A 23,294-nucleotide genomic window follows, 5' to 3' on the forward strand; every position below is an offset into this window, starting at 1 on the left:
CCTTTCCCTTTCTTGGGTATGACGCTACAAGCACACCTGTATTTTGGGAGTATTCATTATTCTCTGAAGATCCTCTCAATCTTTGTCAGGTTAGATGGGGAACGTCGCTGCACAGCTGTTTTCAGGTCTCTGCAGGGAATTTCGATCAGGTTAAAGTGCGGCCTCTGGCTGGGCCACTCAAGGACATTCAGAGACTTGTCCCGATTTGATTTGATTTGATTTGATTTGAAGCCACTCCTGCGTTGTCTTGGCTGTGTGCTTGGGGTCGTTCTCCTGTTGGAAGGTGAACTTTTGCCACAGTCCGAGGTCCTGAGCGCTCTGGAGCAGGTTTTCATCAAGGATCTCACTGTACTTTGTCCGCGATCCTGACTAGTCTCCCAGTCCCTGCCTCTGAAAAACATTCCCACAGCATGATGCTGCCGCCATCATTTTATTATTATTATTTTCACCTTTTTTTAACCAGGTAGGCTAGTTGAGAAAAAGTTCTCATTTACAACTGCGACCTGGCCAAGATAAAGCAAAGCAGTGCGACACAAACAACACAGAGATACACATGGGATAAACAAGCGTACAGTCAATGACACAATAGGGGGGAAAAAGTATATATGCAGTGTGTGCAAATGACATGATGTTAGGCAATAAATAGGCCATAGTAGCAAAGTAATTACAATTTAGCAGATTAACACTGGAGTGATAGATGAGCAGATTATGATGAGCAGATGATGGTGTGTAAGTAGTGATACTGGTGTGCAAAAAAGCAGAAAAGTAAATAAAAACAGTATGGGGATGAGGTAGGTTGATTGGGTGGGCTATTTACAGATGGACAATGTACAGCTGGAGCAATCGGTTAGCTGCTCAGATAGCTGATGTTTAAAGTTAGTTAGGGAAATGTAAGTCTCCAGCTTCAGCGATTTTTGCAATTCATTCCAGTCACTGGCAGCAGAGAACTGGAAGGAAAGGCGGCCAAAGGAGGTGTTGGTTTTGGGGATGACCAGTGAGATATACAGTGGGGCAAAAAAGTATTTAGTCAGCCACCAATTGTGCAAGTTCTCCCACTTAAAACGATGAGAGAGGCCTGTAATTTTCATCATAGGTACACTTCAACTATGACAGACAAAATGAGAAAAGAAATCCAGAAAATCACATTGTAGGATTTTTAATGAATTTATTTGCAAATTATGGTGGAAAATAAGTATTTGGTCACCTACAAACAAGCAAGATTTCTGGCTCTCACAGACCTGTAACTTCTTCTTTAAGAGGCTCCTCTGTCCTCCACTCGTTACCTGTATTAATGGCACCTGTTTGAACTTGTTATCAGTATAAAAGACACCTGTCCACAACCTCAAACAGTCACACTCCAAACTCCACTATGGCCAAGACCAAAGAGCTGTCAAAGGACACCAGAAACAAAATTGTAGACCTACACCAGGCTGGGAAGACTGAATCTGCAATAGGTAAGCAGCTTGGTTTGAAGAAATCAACTGTGGGAGCAATTATTAGGAAATGGAAGACATACAAGACCACTGACAATCCCCCTCGATCTGGGGCTCCACGCAAGATCTCACCTCGTGGGGTCAAAATGATCACAAGAACGGTGAGCAAAAATCCCAGAACCACACGGGGGACCTAGTGAATGACCTGCAGAGAGCTGGGACCGAAGTAACAAAGCCTACCATCAGTAACACACTACGCCGCCAGGGACTCAAATCCTGCAGTGCCAGACGTGTCCCCCTGCTTAAGCCAGTACATGTCCAGGCCCGTCTGAAGTTTGTTAGAGAGCATTTGGATGATCCAGAAGAAGATTGGGAGAATGTCATATGGTCAGATGAAACCAAAATATAACTTTTTGGTAAAAACTCAACACGTCGTGTTTGGAGGACAAAGAATGCTGAGTTGCATCCAAAGAACACCATACCTACTGTTAAGCATGGGGGTGGAAACATCATGCTTTGGGGCTGTTTTTCTGCAAAGGGACCAGGACGACTGATCTGTGTAAAGGAAAGAATGAATGGGGCCATGTATCGTGAGATTTTGAGTGAAAACCTCCTTCCATCAGCAAGGGCATTGAAGATGAAACGTGGCTGGGTCTTTCAGCATGACAATGATCCCAAACACACCGCCCGGGCAACGAAGTAGTGGCTTCGTAAGAAGCATTTCAAGGTCCTGGAGTGGCCTAGCCAGTCTCCAGATCTCAACCCCATAGAAAATATTTGGAGGGAGTTGAAAGTCCGTGTTGCCCTGCAACAGCCCCAAAGCATCACTGCTCTAGAGGAGATCTGCATGGAGGAATGGGCCAAAATACCAACAACAGTGTGTTAAAACCTTGTGAAGACTTACAGAAAACATTTGACAAAGGGTATATAACAAAGTATTGAGAAACTTTTGTTATTGACCAAATACTTATTTTCCACCATAATTTGCAAATAAATTCATTAAAAATCCTACAATGTGATTTTCTGGATTTTTGTTCTCATTTTGTCTGTCATAGTTGAAGTGTACCTGTGATGAAAATTACAGGCCTCTCTCATCTTTTTAAGTCGGACAACTTGCACAATTGGTGGCTGACTAAAAACTTTTTTGCCCCACTGTACCTGCTGGAGCGCGTGCTACGGGTGGGTGTTGTTATCGTGACCAGTGAGCTGAGATAAGGTGGAGCATTACCTAGCATAGACTTATAAATGACCTGGAGCCAGTGGGTCTGGCAACGAATATGTAGCGAGGGCCAGCCGACTAGAGCATACAGGTTGCAGTGGTGGGTGGTATAAGGCGCTTTGGTAACAAAACGGATGCCACTGGGATAGACTACATCCAATTTGCTGAGTAGAGTATTGGAAGCTATTTTGTAGATGACATCGGCGAATTCGAGGAACGGTAGGATAGTCAGTTTTACTAGGGTAAGTTTGGCGGCATGAGTGAAGGAGGCTTTGTTGCGAAATAGAAAGCTGATTCTAGATTTGATTTTGGATTGGAGATCATGCTTCACCGTAGTGATGGTGCCAGGTTTCCTCCTGACGTGATGCTTGACATTCAGGCCAAAGAGTTCAATCTTGGTTTCATCAGACCAGAGAATCTTGTTTCTCGTGGTCTGATAGTCCTTGAGCTGCCTGTTGGCAAACTCCAAGTGGGCTGTCATGTGGCTTTTACTGAGACAATTCCTTCGACCTCATGGCTTGGTTTTTGCTCTGACATGCATCAACTGTGGGACTTTATGTACAGTACCAGTCAATAGTTTGGACACACCTACTCATTCAAGAGTATTTTCTTTATTTTTACTATTTTCTACATTGTAGAAAAGTGGTGAAGACATCAAAACTATGAAATAACATATGGCATCATGTAGTAACCAAAAGTGTTAAACAAATCAAAATATATTTTATATTTGAGATTCTTCAAAGTAGTCACTCTCTGCCTTGATGACAGCTTTGCGCGCTCTTGCTTTGCACATGCATTCTTTGCACATGCATTCTCTCAACCAGCTTCACCTAGAATGCTTTTCCAACAGTCTTGAAGGATTTCCCACATATTCTGAGCACTTGTTGGCTGCTTTTCCTTCACTCTGCGGTCCAACTCATCCCAAACCATCTCAATTGGGTTGAGGTTGGGTGATTGTGGAGGCCAGGTCATCTGATGCAGCACTCCATCACTCTTCTTCTTGGTCATATCGCCCTTACACACCTGGAGGTGTGTTGGGGCATTGTCCTGTTGAAAAACAAATGATTGTCCCACTAAGCGCAAACTAGACCGGATGGGGTATCGCTGCGTAATACTGTGGTAGCAATGCTGGTTAAGTGTGCCTTAAATTCTAAATAAATCACTGAAAGTGTCACCAGCAATGCACCCCCACACCACCACCTCCATGCTTCACGGTGGGAACCACGCATGCGGAGATGATCCGTTTACCTACTCTGTATCTCACAAAGACATGGCTGTTGGAACCAAAAATCTCAAATTTGGACTCATCAGACCAATGGACAGATTTCCACCATTCTAATATCCATTGCTTGTGTTTCTTGGCCCAAGCAAGTCTCTTCTTATTATTGGTGTCCTTTAGTAGTGGTTTCTTTGCAGCTAACAGACCATGAAGGTCTCCTCTGATCAGTTGATGTTGATGTGTCTGTTACTTGAACTCTTTGAAACATTTTATTTGGGCTGCTATCTGAAGTGCAGTTAACTCTAATAACATTATCGTCTGCAGCTAATAACATTATCGTCTGCAGCAGAGACAACTCTGGGTTTTCCTTTCTTGTGGCGGTCCTCATGAGAGCCATTTTCACCATAGCGCTTGATGGTTTTTGCAACTGCACTTGAAGAACGTTTTATTGTTCTTGAAATTGTTTAACACTATTTTCTGTTTACTACATGATGTATGTGTTATTTCATAGTTTTGATGTCTTCACTATTGTAGAAAAAAGAGAAGAAAAAAAAACCTGGAATGAGTAGGTGTCCAAACTTTTGACTAGTACTGTATGTAAATAAGGTATTTCTGTTATTTATTTTAAATATATTTGCAAAAATGTCTAAACCTGTTTTTGCTTTGTCATTATTGGTTATTGTGTGTGGATAGATGAGGGGGGAAAAGGTCATTTAATCCATTTTAGAATAAGGCTTTAACATAACAAAATGTGGAAAAGGGGAAGGAGTCTGAATACTTTTTGAATGCACTGTATATCAAATCAAATGTATTTATAAAGCCCTTCTTACATCGGCTGATATCTCAAAGTGCTGTACAGAAACCCAGCCTCAAACCCCAAACAGCAGGCAATGCAGGTGTAGAAGCATGCCAGGGACTCCATATTGACTTGTGAGGTACATAAACTTCTGACAACTTTGATTCGGTGTGAATTGTCCATGTAATGATGATGATTGATTTGTTGTCCATTACAAACTTTCTTGCAGAATAATTTATAAATACTGAAAAGGCTACTAAAACCACAGAAAGGCTCTTAAAATGGAGGATTTGGATTTGCTGTAGCTGAAGTGAGGTTGGTGACTGTTTGTCAGACATGGGAGAAGGCAGTATTCAATTGTTTCAAAATGTATTTTGGTTTGTCATCTCTCTGAAGGACTTTTTGAGAGACGTGTGTGTACTTCTCTGAGTAGTGGTTCTGGGTTGATCTACAGTTTATCCTACTTTGACTGGCCATGCAGCAAGACTTTCCTCCTCTCATCATACTGCATAAATACTGCATTTACTTAGTTAGCCTTGAACTGTTTTGGAACCATCACTGTCTTTTACTAATCTGTGCTAACACTTAACAGGAGTACGTTTCTCTCCTTTCTACACTGTAAGTGCACTCGATGGGTTCAGGCGCTCCTTGAAATTTGTTTGCTGATCACCTCTCCAATTAGCTGGTTACAAGAGCTGTGGAAGTGACCAGCCTTTTACAGAAGCCTCTTAGGCCATCTAACAGGCCGTCTTCTGTGGAGAAACAAATGATTTTCAATGGTGATATTTTCTCCATTAATGCATTTATTCATTTATGCATGGAGGGTTGTTAGATTCTCTGTCACCGGACTTAATACGTATCCTTTTGTTTTTTTATTTTGGTGTGCAGAACAATACATCAAGTCAAATGCTTTTGAAGTGTTTTCCTCACTGCACAAATTCAAATACCGAGCACAGTAAGATGACCATTTTCTCTCATAGCTTAGAGCTTACTAATCCACTGAACTGAAACACTGATCAGTTTCCATTTTATTTAGAGCTAGAAAAACATCCAACTGGTCGAATATTTAATAAGAACCGATTTAATGAGCCATCTGAAATGACCATTGCAGATGTCTTGGGGGCACTTCATTTTACGGTACTGCTTCCACAATGTTTGTATGATATTAACAGGAAATTATCTGGCAACAAATTGATATGTTAGAATTCAACACAATTGGTAACTACTGTAACTGGTACTAAATTGTACCCGTGAAACGGTTTAATTATTTAATTGGTTAGCTTATTACTGTGTAATTAACATGTTACCATGTAAGCCTACCATAAGGCTTTCACAGACTCAAACAATGTCAACACAATGTTCTCAGCTTGGGGAAGGAAGCCTGATGAAGACAATTTAGTTGTGAACACCATACTATATTAATGAAAATAGTTTTTTTGTAGATATAGCCAGCCTAATGTCGAGGTAAATGGCTGGTAACATTCGTAAAAAAGACTGCCTCTTTAGGTCTTTAATTTATTGAAACATGAATTTCAAAATGTGTAGGCCTACTTAGTATATTTTGTAACATGCAACATCTTTTGAAACATCTTTCTTTTCTTTTGAAACAACTTTGCCTGAACTGTTGCTCATTACATGCAAAGTTGTTCTGCTAAGTCTGCCATTGAATCCAACTGGCTTGTTTAAACAGGTTTTCTCAGTCACCCCCTCTTTCTCATGTTTGAGTGGAGTCCTGAAAGCCCTCCCAAATATTGTGCTCTCCCTGTCAGTCTGGGACGGTCTTCCCTCCCATTCACCAGCTGAGCCGGATCGCTGACTTGGAGGAATAATTCTGACTGGGTAGAGCAGCCGATAAGCACCGCTATTTTGTTCTAGGGATGCTGCTGCTGTTGGAACAGCTTTGACAAATGAAGCAAGGTTTTTTCTCCCTCTTATCATGCTCCCCCTCTAACCCTTTCTCTCCCTCCTCTCTTTCTCTCTCCCTTTTTCTCCATCTTTCCCTCTCTCTCTCCCTCCCTCTCTCTCTGGTACCTAAAGAGGTACATTTCGGCTGTTTCTTTCTTATCCCCTGCTCTTACACAGAGATAGTCAAAGCCCTTTGTAAGCTTTACTCAGCCTTGAAAGATCAAGGTCAATATCTAACAGGGCACACTTTGCAACTCAGTAATTATGTATGTCAAGCGTGTGTCAGATGAAAAGAGGTGTCTGCTCTTTTCCAAGGTTAATTCACTGGAAAGTACAATAAGCCTATTGGGCCATCCAGTGGAGAGCACTGTAGGTTAACCTTCGCCTCAAGGGGAGAGACAAGGGGAAGAAGTCTATGCACATTTCTTTGACATGGCAGTTGGTTAGGAGAGGATTGAACAAGGCTTCATTTGTCGTTGTCTTTTCAACTCTGCTGTCTCTTCCTTTAGGTGACGTTGGGGAAGGTGCTGAAAGCCATCGTGGTGATGAGAAGCTTGTTCATAGACCGGACCATCGTGAGGGGATTCAGCGAGAATGTGTATTCCGAGGATGGCAAGGTATTGTGTTCAGGGTTAAAAGGGAGGTTAGTGCCCAAACAGCTGGATTGGGTTGTACTGCATGAGATGGCGAGGTGCGACCCTCTCTCCATTGAAAAAATATGCATACGGTATTACTTCACATAAGGTATTACATTACAAAAGGTATTACTTTTACACTCAGGTCAAGAGACGTCATACTAGGCATATTATCTGTTCACATCCCAGGAGACTTCAGTTGCAAGGTCTTCACGGGTCCCAAAAAGGTTGATCCATTCTGTAATGGATCCGTGGCTTTCCCACATGACCCAATATGCATCCCGGAGCCAACTAGGTAAAAAACCTGTCGATGTGCCCTTGAGCAAGGGCACGTAACCCTAAATGCTCCTTTAAGTCACTCTGAATAAGAGTGTCGTCTAAATAACTCAAATGTAAAAATATATATATATATATGTGTAAAATAAAAAAATGAAAGTCCATTTAAAAAAACTTTTTTATGAGAGACCCGTTCTGAATGTACTCGAGGACAGTTAGACCCGTTCCAAAAAGGCCTGTGGAAAAACAGACCTGTGCCGGTTCGGATTAGAGAGACCCATTCACTTCCGAGAGTAGAAAAAGAGAGAGAGAAACCTGCTAGCGCCATCAAATGATGTCAATTAGCATTTCAGAAGCTTCTAAAGCCATGCCATAATTTTATGGAATTTTCCAAGCTGTTTAAAGGCATTGTCAACTTAGTGTATGTAAACTTATGACCCACTAGAATTGTGATACGGCGAATTATAAGTGAAATAATCTGTCTGTAAACAATTGTTGGAAAAATGACTTGTCATGGCACAAAGTAGATGTCCTAACCTACTTGCCAAAACTATAATTTGTTAACAATACATTTGTGGAGTGGTTGAAAAACAAGTTTAAATGACTCCAACCTACATGTATGTAAACTATAACAAATTATTTAAAAAACTATTGTGTTTATATGTGTAGGATATTCAAAACTTTATAGCCTATTGTTTTATGGTGTTTACTTTCTTAAAACAATAATTGACCACCTCCCGGTTCAGCTGTCAGAAATGTTTGCGCTAAATGCATCAAGACATTGCATTCATATAGGCCTAGGAGTCCACTGTATGATATTCTTCTAAATCTTTTTAAAAGAAGTTTGGTCCTAGCCCTAGAGAGACCGAGATATGCCGGCGCCATGTTCCCAACACCAACTTGCGTTCTTTATCCTTGTCTGATAGGCTACTACTGCTATACAGATAGGCCTACATAAAGCTAATTTGTCACATTTTTATCAGAATATTTTTGGGAAAGATAAACATTATATTGTTAGATTAAAGGAGTAACTCTGGTAGGCCTTAAACATTCTTCCTCAAGTTAAACTGTTGGAGCCAGTTGGAGTGCCGGTGTGCACTGCCTTCATAGGCAGCAGGTAACCTAGTGGTTAGAACGTTGGGTCAGTAACCGAAAGGTTGCCTCGATCGAATCACCGAGCTGACAAGGTAGAAATATTTTATGCCCCTGAACAAGGCAGTTAACCCACTGTTCCCCAGTAGGCCGTCATTGTAAATAAGAATTTGTTCTTAACTGACTTGCCTTGTTAAATAATGCTTGAATAAAAAAAAAATATATATATATATATATAGCCATACCACACCAGACCTTGACGAAGGATTCTTAACTGTATTAGGGTAATATAGGGTAATATCAAAAGTAAGGCATCTTTGTTTATACGGAAAATACAAACAGGTTATTGCATCATTAAATAAAGTTTTAAAGCACCTCCTTTTCATGGTTTTAGTGTGAGTGCGAGTAGCCTACCGGCAACACAACATTAGAGTTGGAACTCAATTTGGCCAAAGAAAATATCTCAACAGAATGAAACAAAACATTTGTTGCATATTTAAAAAACTGGTTTAAACCTTCACAAAAGTTAACAGGCTTAGGCCTATATTGCAGCAATTACCAACAAAGGTGGGTTCCTACCGCAGGCCTTAAAAACATGAACTGGCGAACATCCAGAAAAATGAGTTTGTGTGGCGGTGCTGACTAACGGAAAATAAACTATAAACTATCAAAATAGAGTCGCACTCTCCATATATAAACTCCCAGTAATTTATTGGGTATTTACCAATGTTTCGACATAACTGCCGCCTTCAGTGATGGCCTACCCAACAAATGACTGCAATAAGTTATTTATTTTACAACAGGCTTACTTTTAATCTTAAATTAAAAAGACAGATGGAACTTAATTTAGCCAACAAAAATGTCGCAGCAAAAACAAAAACACTTTGAGCATATTTAAAAAACTGGCTTAGATTCTTAAATAGGCCAATAATAATAATGATGAGAAACCAAATGAAAATAAATAAATAAAAGTTAGAAAATTGCATCAAACCTGAATAGCAAGTTGCATGCAGTCCATTTTGCCACGCCAACCTTCTCGTCTTTGTTCACTCACAGATTTTCCCCTTGTCGGTTTATTTTCACTATACACTTTCTCCTCTAGCTTTCCTTTTACTTCATTAAAAATGTCCTCCATCTTTGCAATCAACAGCCGCAGACACGTGTGAGGCGAGTGGCCAGAACCAGTTTCAGCTGGACATAAGCTTTACGTTTTATTGAGTTGCTATTGGCTGACATAGAAAGCAAGTTCACACAATTGTCATCACCTCACACATTAAATTAAGAGGCCGGGTCCAGTCAGTAAATCAATTTTAATTGCACATACCCGAGACCTGTGGCCAATATACAAAAGTATGTGGGCACACCTTCAAATTAGGGGATTCGGCTATTTCAGCCACCCCCGTTGCTGACAGGTGTATAAAATCGAGCACACAGCCATGCAATCTCCATGGACAAACATTGGCAGTAGAATGGCCTAAATGAAGAGCTTTCTCTTGAGTGATGATTTGTGCTCCGCCATCTGGCTGTCTGACGGACGGGTCTGGGTTTGGCAGATGCCAGGAGAACGCTACTTCCCCGAACTGTAAAGTTTGGTGGAGGAAGAACAATGGGGTTGGGGCTGTTTTTCATGGTTCAGGCTAGGTCCATTAGTCCCAGTGAAGGGAAATCTTAACGCTACAACATACAATGACATTCTAGACAATTCTGTGCTTCCAACTTTGTGGCAACAGTTTGGGGAAGGCCCTTTCCTGTTTCAGCATGACAATGTCCCCGTGCACAAAGCGAGGTCCATACAGAAGTACCTTTGTCGAGATCCACATACGTTTGGTCATGTAGTGTATCAGACTCGACCCAGATCCAAGACAGAAGTCTGAATTTAGGAACCACTCTGGTCCTGGGTCAGATCTCGGAGTTTCTGGTCTATTGGACCTGTGAAGACCTCTACTTCAGTCTTCTTGAGACTGTACTGGCTACAATGAAGGATCCCTCTCGGCTATGTATTCAAAGGGACCTCATATAGCCTTTTATACAAGGGGGTTGATGGTCTCCAGCTGCTAACGTAAGACGATGCAATCCAGGGTCTGGACCTCCATTCCTCATTGTCAGTTTTCTGTTGGCACGGCTGAATAATTTAGGTGACCACTTCCTCTCTTGCATACTCACATGAAAAACTTGTAAAGGATATGTGACATTGGCTTTCCTCTACGATTTCCACTCTATCAGATTCAACATTAATCCCTAATTAATTTTGAATGTGGCTCTGTGTTGGTGTTTCGCCCTCACTCAGCCAGAGAGTGAGGACTCTTTGAACTGACATCAATATTAGGAGGCCATCAAAGCCACAGAGAACCTTGATCACCATTAATTATGCCAATGAATGGTAGACTTCTGAACCTCCTGCCAGAACAATGCTGTCTGATGTACTCAACTGTGTGTGTGTATGTGTGCGCACACACAAGCACATACATGGATTTAGTGTTTTAAATCGAGCTCTCACATACACTACCATTCAAAAATGTAGGGTCACTTAGAAATGTCCTTGTTTTTGAAAGAAAAGCACATTTTTTGTCCATTAAAATAACACTAAATTGATCAGAAATAAAGTGTAGACATTGTTATCCTCTTGGAGCTAGGGGGCACTATTTCTATGTTTGGAAAAATAACGTTCCCAAAGTAAACGGCCTATTTCTCAGGACCAGATGCTAGAATATGCATATAATTGACAGATTAGGATAGAAAACACTCTAAAGGTTCCAAAACTGTAAAAATATTGTCTGTGAGTATAACAGAACTGATATTGCAGGCAAAAGCCTGAGACAAATCCAATCAGGAAGTGACTCTTATTTTGAAACCCCTGTGTTCCTATGCATCCCTATTGCTCATTGAAAGGGATATCAACCAGATTCCTCTTTCTATGGCTTCCCTAAGGTGTCAACAGCCTTTAGACATAGTTTCAGGCTTTTATTTTGAAGAATGAGCGTGAACGACCACATTGCGTAAGTGGACAGGTGGGGGCTCTCAGAGTGATTTGTGCGCAAAAGATAGAGGCGACCATTGTTACTCCCAGTCCTAGTGAAAAGCCAACTGTCCCGGTTGATATATTATCGAATAGATATTTGAAAAACACCCTGAGGATTGATTATAAAAAACTTTTTACATGTTTCTGTTGACATTATGGATATAATTTGGAATTTTTGTCTGCGTTGTCGTGACCGCTCTTTCCGGTGGATTCCTGGGCATAACGCCCCAAACTAACGGATGTATTTGGATATAAAAAATATCTTTATGGAACAAAAGGAACATTTGTTGTCTAACTGGGAGTCTCGTGAGTGAAAACATCCGAAGATCATCAAAAGTAATCGATTAATTTGATTGCTTTTCTGATTTTCGTGACCAAGTTACCTGATGCTAGGTGTACTTATTGTTTTGTCGAGCAATCGATAAACTTACACAAACGCATGTATTGCTTTCGCTGTAAAGCATAATCTCAAAATCTGAGACGACAGGTGGATTAACAAAAGGCTAAGCTGTGTATTCCTATGTTGCACTTGTGATTTCATGAATATTAATATTTTCTAGTCCTCAACTGGCAGCTTCATTAAATAGTACCCGCACAACACCAGTCTCAACGTCAACAGTGAAGATTCGACTCCGGGATGCTGGCCTTCTAGTGGGGTGTCTGTTTCTCAAACTAGACACTCTAATGTACTTGTCCTATTGCTCAGTTGTGCACAGGGGCCTCCCACTCCTCTTTCTATTGTGGTTAGAGCCAGTTTACACAGCAGTAGTACACAGCAATGTACCAGATCTTGACAATTTCTCACATGGAATAGCCTTCATTTCTCAGAACAAGAATTGTCTGATGAGTTTAGGAAGAAAGTCCATTGTTTCTGGTCATTTTGAGCCGTAAAATCGAACCAAAAAAAGCTGATGCTCCAGATACACAACTAGTCTAAAGAAGGCCCGTTTTATTGATTCTTTAATCAGTACAACAGTTTTCAGCTGTGGTAACATAATCACAAAATACTTTTATAATGATCAATTAGCCTTTTAAAATTAAAAACTTGGATTAGCTAACACAACGTGCCATTGGAACGCAGAAGTGATGGTTGCTGATTATGGGCATCTGTAGATATTCCATAGATATTCCAGCTACAATAGTCATTTACAACATTAACAATGTCTACACTGTATTTCTGATCAAAACAAGGACATTTCTAAGTGATCCCAAACTTTTGAACGGTAGTGTATATGTAACTGCCACAACTTCCCAGGGTACTTTATAGAGATAATGTGCTCCATGGAAAATGTTTTGAAGTCCAGACATTCCCAAAGCTCCACCTAGGATGAGTTAGACAGACACAACAGCAGCCAGGGTTTTGTTTAGGATGTCTCACACCCCCGCCCCTCAGGCTCCAACATCCCTATTTCTGCCGTTTTCTCCACTAATTATCATACGGTAAGAAGCAGCAGGAGCAGCAAGCTGAACCTTCTAGCATACAGAGAGAGAGAGAAAAGGAGAAGGAAAACTGCACTATCAAAGGAGGGCTTCAAAGACTATCGAAGGCATCTCTTGGGTAATTTGTGATCCTGTATTATTTTCCCTTCAAAGGGTCTCTGTGTGTCGGTAGTGGGTAAAGGGACAGAGGGGGATTGAATCCGATTTCTCTAATAAATGCTGACACCAGGCCTGTTTGATATTAGTTTCAGGGTAGTGTTTTGATTTGTTATCGCCTTTGAAAATGTTTGGACGACCTTCGCACAATCTCCTGCCCTTCTCTCCCAGTTCACTGAAGGACCATGCAAGTCACAGGACAGCAGGGGATCCAGAAGAGAGGAGCCATTTGAATTTAAAATATAGACCTGATCAAATTATCAATACAATGTTAATGAATGGTATTACAAAGATTATAGACTTAAGTGAATGTTGATGGTGTAGTCCCGAGGTATTTAATTTTTTTTATATTTATTTATTTATTTAAGTTTCTTTATTTAACCAGGTAGGCCAGTTGGGAACAAGTTCTCATTTACAACTTTTCTGTTCTACCTGATAATGAATGGCACACACCTGGTGTCCCAGGTCTAAATCAGTCCCTGATTAGAGGGGAACATTGAAAAAATGCAGTGGAACTGGCTTCGAAGTCCATAATTGAATTTGGGGGAGGTCAGTCTTGATGATGACGACACGTGTACTCCAATCTCATTGTTCTAAATTCTCAAAATTAACACTTGCTGTGATTTGTATCGTATACAACTGAAGAAAATGATGTGTGTGGATTTGAAAATGTACGATTGATTACATAGATATGAGAATAATATCATTTTCTCTCCTCAGCTGGATATCTGGTCAAAGTCAAACTATCAGGTATTTCAGAAGGTGAGACCCTATCTCTATGTTTACTCCAAACGGAGATACAATGCACAACCCTCTGTGGAACCCTCTGTCTCTCTCCCATTGGGCCAGCTGTTGCTGGGTGTTCTCTCCCACTTGTCAAGCCCTGTCATACCAAAATGTACTCTGTTTCCGGTCGGATTTAATTTCAAACTCATTTCTGGCGAGCATATGGGGGTTATGAGTCGTCCTCACTTCCCTCTCATCCTCCCTCACCAAATCTCATCAGGCGGAGTCATCGCCATGGCAGCATATGGGCAGCCAGAAAGCCACACACACCAACGACTGGGATGGAGCCAGCATTAATAGAAAGAGAGCCCCCAATTGTGTTTTTCATAGAGCATTGTCACTTGTGCCCCCTGGCTGTTCAGAGCACAGTATGTTTATTTCTTGATCTCATCCTAATGCTAAGTCAAACAGACCGTGAGGAAGGCGAGAGAAAGGGAGGATGGCACCTCTCAGCTTCCCCTCCCATCTGTCACTGCACTGCCAAGGTCTGACTTGTCACCAAAGCCTCTTTGTTAACCGCCCAGTCATATCCTTACATCTTCTTTGAGGAGAAAGCCCCCCTTCTGCTTTGATATGTTTTCCCTGTGCATTTAGTGTACTATATGCCTGCCATGTGCTGCTAATAGCCGTGTCCCTCATGCTTTGCCAGATGGTAAAAATGTAATAGCAATGGACATATTGACTGGACACAGAATAAAACAATACTAGCTACATCGACAGAAGAACTTAGTTACGTAATAGATGGCCCGCAGATAATTGCATGTGGGATGAATATTTGATTTTGATCAAAGTATTAAGAATAAAAAACCCAGTCACTGCCAAGTGAATGTGTAGGAGTGAGAGATGGATACAGTATACGCTATGATTAGTATTGCTCCAATGACAACCATGCAGTAGTCTACCAGAACTCTTTTAGTTATTTTAAAAGTTGAGTAATAAGTACTCTGTCTTTGAAAACATCTTGTTTTTACTTGACCGCTTGAATTGATTATGCTATGTAATGCTTGCTCATAAAACCATATAGAATTGAACATGAACTGGCAGGCTTAATATTATTTTATTGTTTCAGGTTTAGCAGAGACACCTGGAATGTTCTCAAATGTTCATGGGTTTTTACAAGCCCCGTTTTCTCTCTTAAGGTTACGGATCATGCCACCACTGCTCTGCTGCACTACCAACTTCCACAAATGCCCGACGTGGTGGTACGGTCCTTCATGGTGAGCACATTCACAAAGCAAACGCTCTACATAACCCTCTCCCACCCTGTGTCTGAGCTCCTTTACTTGATAATCCACTCTGTCTTTTGTCCCATATCTTCACCATGTACACATAGCCGATGGATTGCACTTCCATTGCTAGTCAGTCCAGGCATCTTATCACACAGTACTGTAACAGTACCTCATTTGATTTAAAGCTCAGACACTAATTTTTTATAAGGGGAGGAGGGGGTTGAAAATTGTCAGGCTATTACTGAATAACTACTGGTTGAGTTCAGACAAAGCTTCCATCTCTCACTGACGCTAGTAGCCAGTCACCACATAGTCCAATAGAGGAGGTACCTCAGGAAGCATAGAAAATACTTGTCATTGTTATTGTGTGATGTATCAGGTACCATCGGATGTTCTTACTCCTGGCTTCCCGGAGTGCAGGACGGGGTTATATATTAGTGTTTTGATGTTTTAGTCTTTAAATAGCCCGACTGTCCACTCTGTAGATCCATGCTCTTAGTGCTGAAGTGAGGGAGATTGATTAGCCGCTCCTCTCCGGTGCTGAAAATCAATGAGATACTATTTTGATCTGACCTGGCCAGGGTGTGGGGGCTGGGTAGCACCGCCGTCCTTTAGGGAGGGGTTTCAAACGGACAGCTCAACGGCTCGGCTTCAGGGCCAACAGCGGGGCACCTCCTTTACTGACCTGTCCTCATTTACAGCTTGACACTGTCCAGAAAGACATGATCACTACATACCCAGACATCACCATGTTTTGAAACGTCTTAAGACATCTTAAAAAGTCAAGACATCTTTAAGGTGCATCTATAGACTGTCTCAATACGTTTGAAGACAATCTTAGAATGAATGAGACGTTTCAAGGCACTATAAATAGTATTTATATGGTTTAGTTGTTTACTTATTGATTCCATGTTTGTCTTGTAGTGATTTGTCAATCACTTACTCATTGCTAGCACAAACTTTACAAACAAATCTGTTTAAAACAGATCACTTCAACACTTTCAGGATACCTCTGATGTGCTAGAGTAGGACCTAAGAACCGTGAAATACAATATTACATTTAAGTATGTGATTATTTCTCAATATATGTAAATATTCAGATAGAAAAGATGGGCAAGACTCCAGGCTCTGTCGCAGCCGGCCACAACCGGGAGACCCATGGGACTGCTCACAATTGGCCCAACGTCGTCCGGGTTAGGGGAGAGTTTGGCTGGCAGGGATGTTCTTGTCCCATCGCGCACTAGGGACTCCTGTGGCGGGCCGGGCGTAATGCAGGCTGACACGACGCCAGGTGTACAGTGTTTCCTCCGACACATTGGTGCGGCTGGCATCCGGGTGAAGCGGGCGTTGTGTCCAGAATCAGTGTGGCTTGGTTGGGTTGTGTTTCGGAAGATGCACGGCTCTCGACCTTCGCCTCTCCCGAGTTCTGTACGGGAGTTGCAACGATGGGACAAGACTGTAACTACCAATTGGATACCACGAAATTGGGAGAAAAAAGGGGCAAAAAAATGTTTGAAATAAAATAGATGGTCATGATAGGAAACTAAATGTACAGATTCATAGAAATAGATGGTCATGATAGGAAGCTAAATGTACAGATTCATAGAGATAGATGGTCATGATAGGAAACTAAATGTACAGATTCATAGAAATAGATGGTCATGATAGGAAGCTAAATGTACAGATTCATAGAAATCGATGGTCATGATAGGAAGCTAAATGTACAAAGTTATTGTGCTGATGTTGCTTCCAGAGGCAGTTTGGAACTCGGTAGTGAGTGTTGCAACCGAAGACAGGCGATTTTTACGCGCTTCAGCATTCGGCGGTCCTGTCCTCTGATCTAAAAGTAAAAGGTGTGAGTACTTTCTGAAAGTACTGTATGTCTGCAATCAATGCTGTTGAAGGGAACAGTTGGCCTAAGTCCCGTCTTAAATAGCTACTAAAACAGTCAAACAAATATGGCTTTTCTGCACCTGTTTCTCAGTTGCTATTCCATAGGCTTCCAGAGACATTTCTCTCTCCTTACACATAACTGTATGTAGCCTTCTGGTTGCAGAGCTAACCTGAGATTGTTGTAATGGGTCTTTTCTCACGCTTCCCAGTGACAGTGGTGAACATTACCCTGGCTGGTGATGAATCTTGGAGCAGGGCTTTAATCCTCTAGATTGATGGTGCCGGTGAATGTGTTCTGCCAGGTGTGTGACTGAGAAGGAGGTGTGGCTGGCTGGAGCCCACTGACTGGCTGGGAGAGAAAGCAGGGGGAGCCCAAGCAGGAGGAGAGGCTCCATTTCACCCCCCTAGGTGGATCAACCGCAGGCCCCCACATTGGGTCTCTCTCGCCATTGTCAGCACATATGCTCATTGTAGTGGCCATCATTGAGTTTTGATAAAAAATGTCATGTTTTACTAGAATCAGTCTATTGGTGAATCCTCCTGACAAATATATCACTGTCCTCCAGCCTGAATGTCCCTTTTTGCTCTCCTCGGCAGACCTGGCTAAGAAGCTACATCAAGCTGTTCCAGACCCCTTGTCAGCGCTGTGGAAAGTTTCTGCAAGAGGGACTTCCCCCGACCTGGAGAGACTTTCGTACCCTGGAGGCCTTCCACGACACGTGCAGGCAATGAGGAAACGGTGGGGACAGGTTCCATTGGAAACTGCTCTGACAACTCATCTGATAAGACGAGAGCATGGCAAGACTTCACCTTCTCTTCAACCTCTCTATGTAGAGCAACAACCCCGGGATATATAGACTATCATGCCTGGTAGTCCACTTCCTGGTTGAATAGGCATCGGGTAGCCGACTGGGATGAAGAGAGAGCTCCAGTACGTAGGGGGAATTCCAGTTTACAGACGTCAACATCCAAATTAAAATGCCAAGACTGCCACCGTTGACTCTTCCATCATTAACATGACATGAATGTTGTTTAGGTCTGTAAGTCCCCCTCTCCCCCACTGTGTATGATGATGTCATATTAATGAGTCTACCTTTAACCTAATCTCACACAGCTGACCAAATGTTTGCCTTATAGAGAATTGTTCATTGCTCCTACTCCAGTCCCCTGGTTGTGCGGGAACCTTTTTTTCTGTTCCACACAACTCTCCAAATAACAAAATGAAAAAGTTGTTTTGCATCAAAGGCTGAGCGAACATATTCATGCCCCAAATCTTGTGCCGTTTTTTAGCATTGTGTTGTAATTGGTCACTTTTATACAAGAGCTGGGTTTCATATTTCTTGATCTATGCTGGATATGTGGAGGGAAAAGTATTTTTTGTGAGGTGGTTGTTAAAAAGTCAACTTCAAAAAGTAGGTCATGACCCTTATGTATTTAGATGGCAAGCGAAGGGAATTGCTAATTCTGTACAGATGTAATATCTTAATTTTATCACCCTATTGTAGGAGAACTTTCCTGCAATGCAGGAAATGTTTAACTTGTAGTCTATTTGAGGTTTTAAAAGTTTGTAATTTCCATTTAGTAGTTTGACTTGATTTTCCCTTACAAAAAAATGTATCAACCCCTACATAAAATGTCCATAAATTATAATCCACATAATAATTTCAGTTTCCTGTTGCTGCAGGATTATTTTCTTGCTGTACCAAACTGGCTCAAATGAAGATCCTACATCTGTAGAATTAGGCGCCTGCCTTTTTGTACATTTTCAAAATAGTCTTTTTTTTATAACCATTGTCTAAATAAAGTACAGAATTGTTTTAATTGTAGCCGTCTGTCATCTTATCTCAATCTTCTGGAGGGTGGAGGAAAGGGTCTTGTCAATTCACAACACATTTTGAATATCTCTAGTCTTCAATGTTGTTCATCAATTTTCAGATTAGACATTACGCATGCATTTCATCATTCATGGGGCTCTTTGTGACTGTGAACAGCAGTTATCAAGGATCCTTGGCACATTCTCAAAGAGCGTACAGTTCACAGTCAAATGTAGTGTAAATGTTTTACACCACATGCAAAACTGAAATACTGAACTAAAGGTATTTTAAGTCACAAAGAGACAGCACACAACACTCTCCAAACTAAAAACTTTGTTGCACGGTTTTGAAAAAACTATGAGTTTATGTGAGGGGTTGAGATTGCATGAAGAGTGAAAGTAGAAAGGGCCATTGTTTCGTAACCTCCCCAGTACAGTACGGACATTGTACTTTGTCACCTCTGTACATGTCGCTTTCTGGCTTTCCAGCTCTGAATTATTGATTTTGTTTATGTTACGATGTAGATTCCGCCATCGAAAGAGCTATTCAGATGAAGCATAAAAGGAATAATGATGATGGTGATAACAGCATACTGTTAGTGCCGTCTCCTCCATAGGACAGGACTGTGTGTCTGTCCATCTGTTTTGTCTGTCCGGTTTCAACTCCTCTTCAGTGTATTACGGTTCAAATAAATATGGCTGTATGTTCCTGTGTAAAATATATACACTGCTCAAAAAAATAAAGGGAACACTTAAACAACTCAATGTAACTCCAAGTCGATCACACTTCTGTGAAATCAAACTGTCCACTTAGGAAGCAACACTGATTGACAATACATTTCACATCCTGTTGTGCAAATGGAATAGACAACAGGTGGAAATTATAGGCATTTAGCAAGACACCCCCAATAAAGTAGTGGTTCTTGCAGGTGGGGACCACAGACCACTTCTCAGTTCCAATGCTTCCTGGCTGATGTTTTGGTCACTTTTGAATGCTGGCGGTGCTTTCACTCTAGTGGTAGTATGAGACGGAGTCTACAACCCACACAAGTGGCTCAGGTAGTGCAGCTCATCCAGGATGGCACATCAATGTGAGATGTGGCAAGAAGGTTTGCTGTGTCTGTCAGCGTAGTGTCCAGAACATGGAGGCGCTACCAGGAGACGTGGAGTAGGCCGTAGGAGGGCAACAACAACCCAGCAGCAGGACCGCTACCTCCGCCTTTGTGCAAGGAGGAGCAGGAGGAGCACTGCCAGAGCCCTACAAAATGACCTCCAGCAGGCCACAAATGTGCATGTGTCTGCTCAAACGGTCAGAAACAGACTCCATGAGGGTGGTATGAGGGCCCGACGTCCACCGGTTGGGGTTTGTGCTTACAGCCCAACACCGTGCAGGACGTTTGGCATTTGCCAGAGAACACCAAGATTGGCAAATTCGCCACTGGCGCCCTGTGCTCTTCACAGATGAAAGCAGGTTCACAATGAGCACATATGACAGACGTGACAGTATGGAGACGCCGTGGAGAACGTTCGGCTGCCTGCAACATCCTCCAGCATGACCGGTTTGGCGGTGGGTCAGTCATGGTGTGGGGTGGCATTTCTTTGGGGGGCTGCACAGCCCTCCATATGCTCCATAGCCGGACTGCCATTAGGTACCCGAGAGGAGATCCTCAGACCCCTTGTGAAACCATATGCTGGTGTGGTTGGCCCTGGGTTCCTCCTAATGCAAGACAATGCTAAACCTCATATGGCTGGAGTGTGTCAGCAGTTCCTGCAAGAGGAAGGCATTGATTCTATGGACTGGCCCGCCCGTTCCCCAGACCTGAATCCAATTGAGCAGCATCTGGGACATCATGTCTCGCTCCATCCACCAACAGACTGCACCACAGACTGTCCAGGAGTTGGCGGATGCTTTAGTCCAGGTCTGGGAGGAGATCCCTCAGGAGACCATCCGCCACCTCATCAGGAGCATGCCCAGGCGTTGTAGGGAGGTCATACAGGCACGTGGAGGCCACACATACTACTGAGCCTCATTTTGACTTGTTTTAAGGACATTACATCAAAGTTGGATCAGCCTGTAGTGTGGTTTTCCACTTTAATTTTGAGTGTGAGTGAGTGTTCTATTGATCATTTTTGTGTGATTTTGTTGTCAGCACATTCAACTATGTAAAGAAAAAAGTATTTAATAAGAATATTTCATTCATTCAGATCTAGGATGTGTTATTTTAGTGTTCCCTTTATTTTTTTGAGCTGTGTATTTTTTAAATGGTGTCATCCAGCTCTTCTTGCTAAGAGGAATCCTCAGAAGCAGCCATTTTAGCTAATTATGGGAACTTCCATGAGACACGTCCAGTGTCTCTATTGAACAAGGACAACCATATCTACTCTCTGCTAGCGTGAGGGGGCAATCGGCCAAAAACACAAAGGCCACAACAATTGCTACAAAACATGACTCCATTCATTTTATATCAGACAGCAGGCTCAATCAACCAATGACGTCATTGGTTGAACTCTCCCTGCGCAAAAATAAAATAACACAGCTTTAGTGCATAATTATGTCCGAAACACCCGATCATCAATCAGAATTATGTAGGGAGACTGGAAGAACACCCCAAATAGTGTCTAGCGGTGAAGTTTCCCTTTAATAGAACAATAAGAAGGAGCATCCAAACGTCTCTGCCAATTGCTAGTTTAATGTCGTTTATTTTGTTCTTGTTTTGAGGTGTTTTTACTTGCGCAATGTCTATGATTATATGGCTAAAATTCACTAGCTAAATAACTTAACAACTAACGATGTACACTACATGACTAGTATGTGGACACCTGCTTGTCGAACATCTCGTTCCAAAATCATGGCTATTAATATGGAGTTGGACTTTCCACTAGATGTTAGATCCGTGTTGCCCAGCAACAGCCCCAAAACATCACTGCTCTAGAGGAGATCTGCATGGAGGAATGGGCCAAAATACCAGCAACAGTGTGTGAAGACTTACAGAAAACGTTTGACCTCTGTCATTGCCAACAAAGGGTATATAACAAAGTATTGAGATAAACTTTTGTTATTGACCAAATACTTATTTTCCACCAAAATTTGCAAATAAATTCATTAAAAATCCTGCAATATGATTTTCAGGATTTTTTTTCTCATTTTGTCTGTCATAGTTTAAATGTACCTATGATGAAAATTACAGGCCTCTCTCATATTTTTAAGTGGGAGAACTTGCACAATTGGTGGCTGACTAAATACTTTTTTGCCCCACTGTATATATATTTTTTTTACAAGTAAGAGTCTTGTCCCACCACTGCATTTCCATTAGCCTCCCCCTGTTTCCTTTGAGTTACCCGTTGTTGCTGCATTTCCTCGTAATCCTTCCCCTCCCATTATCCCACCCTCTCCCAGCCCCCCTCCTCACCCCACCTCACACACATTCTCCCTTGGAATGCCTAATTATTGCTCCCCAACACTGCTTATGATTGATAATGAGTGCTGGTGTTCCTCTCCCCTCAGGTGTGAAAGAAGACCAAGAGAGCAGGGTGTAAGGTGTGTAGCTAGCAACGCTGCTGAATGACTGGTATCTACAAAGCCAACTGTGCCCTGCGCCGTAAGCCTTTTTTCAGCACACTTTTCAGTGCACACACTGGTAGTTAAGACTACTCAATTTTCCTCACAGGATTCACTATCCAAATACACACTATAATGTGTGTTATGTTAGAAAATTTTGACATTATTACAAAGACAAGACGTGTTCCCTCCTTGTTTTATCAAGTTTCCCCTCGTCATGAAAATGGAAACTGACAGCATAATAAGAGTGGCTAAGTCTATGTCAAAGGTTGTCAAAAACCTATTGAACAGACACCCTGACATTTCTTAATTACAGTGGAGGTGTTTTTTTTTTATTTTTTACCATGGACTCCCATTCTGCCTGCATTACCGAGTAGAGGGGAGGTGGAAGGAGGTCTGTGTAAGGGAGGTCAGTCGTTGTCCCGAGAGGCAGATGGTGATGAGTTTCTCTCGATGCCAGGAGAAGCCTGGACAGGCTCCATTCACACAGCCCTAGGCGTATGTAGGAGGTGCGTACACCGGGGTCGGCCTCAGCAGTGGAGGCCACATCCAACTCCCATCTGTTCTTTGGCTCCACCACCAGATCTCAAACTAGCACTGTGTTATCAGCAGCACTCCACCACGTGAGTCCTGCCTTCTCTCTGGTCATGGAAAGGTCATTAACTGTGAACCTGTCCAAACCACACCACAGTAATGATTGTATATCTGCATGTTTGAATAGAAAAATACAGTGACACATTTGAATGGCATTTAAAATGATGATGCAACAAAGTGAGGAACCTAAGCAAGTAGTACATATCATTGGTCCTCTGTATGTTTACATG

The 23,294-nt window shown here is 42.0% G+C and overlaps 1 protein-coding gene across 2 annotated transcripts in view; it reads left to right on the forward strand.

Annotated features, from left to right (window-relative positions):
- med27 (mediator complex subunit 27) overlaps window positions 1-18,919 on the forward strand; it is a 90,926-nt gene extending 72,007 nt beyond the window's left edge. Inside the window, exons 5-8 of one of the 2 annotated variants that reach the window (XM_021605362.3) lie at window positions 7,082-7,189; window positions 13,911-13,952; window positions 15,116-15,193; window positions 17,696-18,919. In XM_021605362.3, the coding sequence (XP_021461037.1) occupies window positions 7,082-7,189; window positions 13,911-13,952; window positions 15,116-15,193; window positions 17,696-17,830 (363 nt within the window). In that variant the 3' untranslated portion in view covers window positions 17,831-18,919. The remainder of the gene's footprint in view (window positions 1-7,081; window positions 7,190-13,910; window positions 13,953-15,115; window positions 15,194-17,695) is intronic. The other variant, XM_021605363.3, reaches the window with a different exon arrangement.
- The last annotated feature ends 4,375 nt before the right edge of the window (window positions 18,920-23,294 follow it).

The sequence above is a fragment of the Oncorhynchus mykiss genome, chromosome 6, assembly GCF_057628025.1.
Source record: "Oncorhynchus mykiss isolate SJ-2025 chromosome 6, ASM5762802v1, whole genome shotgun sequence".
Classification (NCBI taxonomy): Eukaryota; Metazoa; Chordata; class Actinopteri; order Salmoniformes; family Salmonidae; genus Oncorhynchus; species Oncorhynchus mykiss.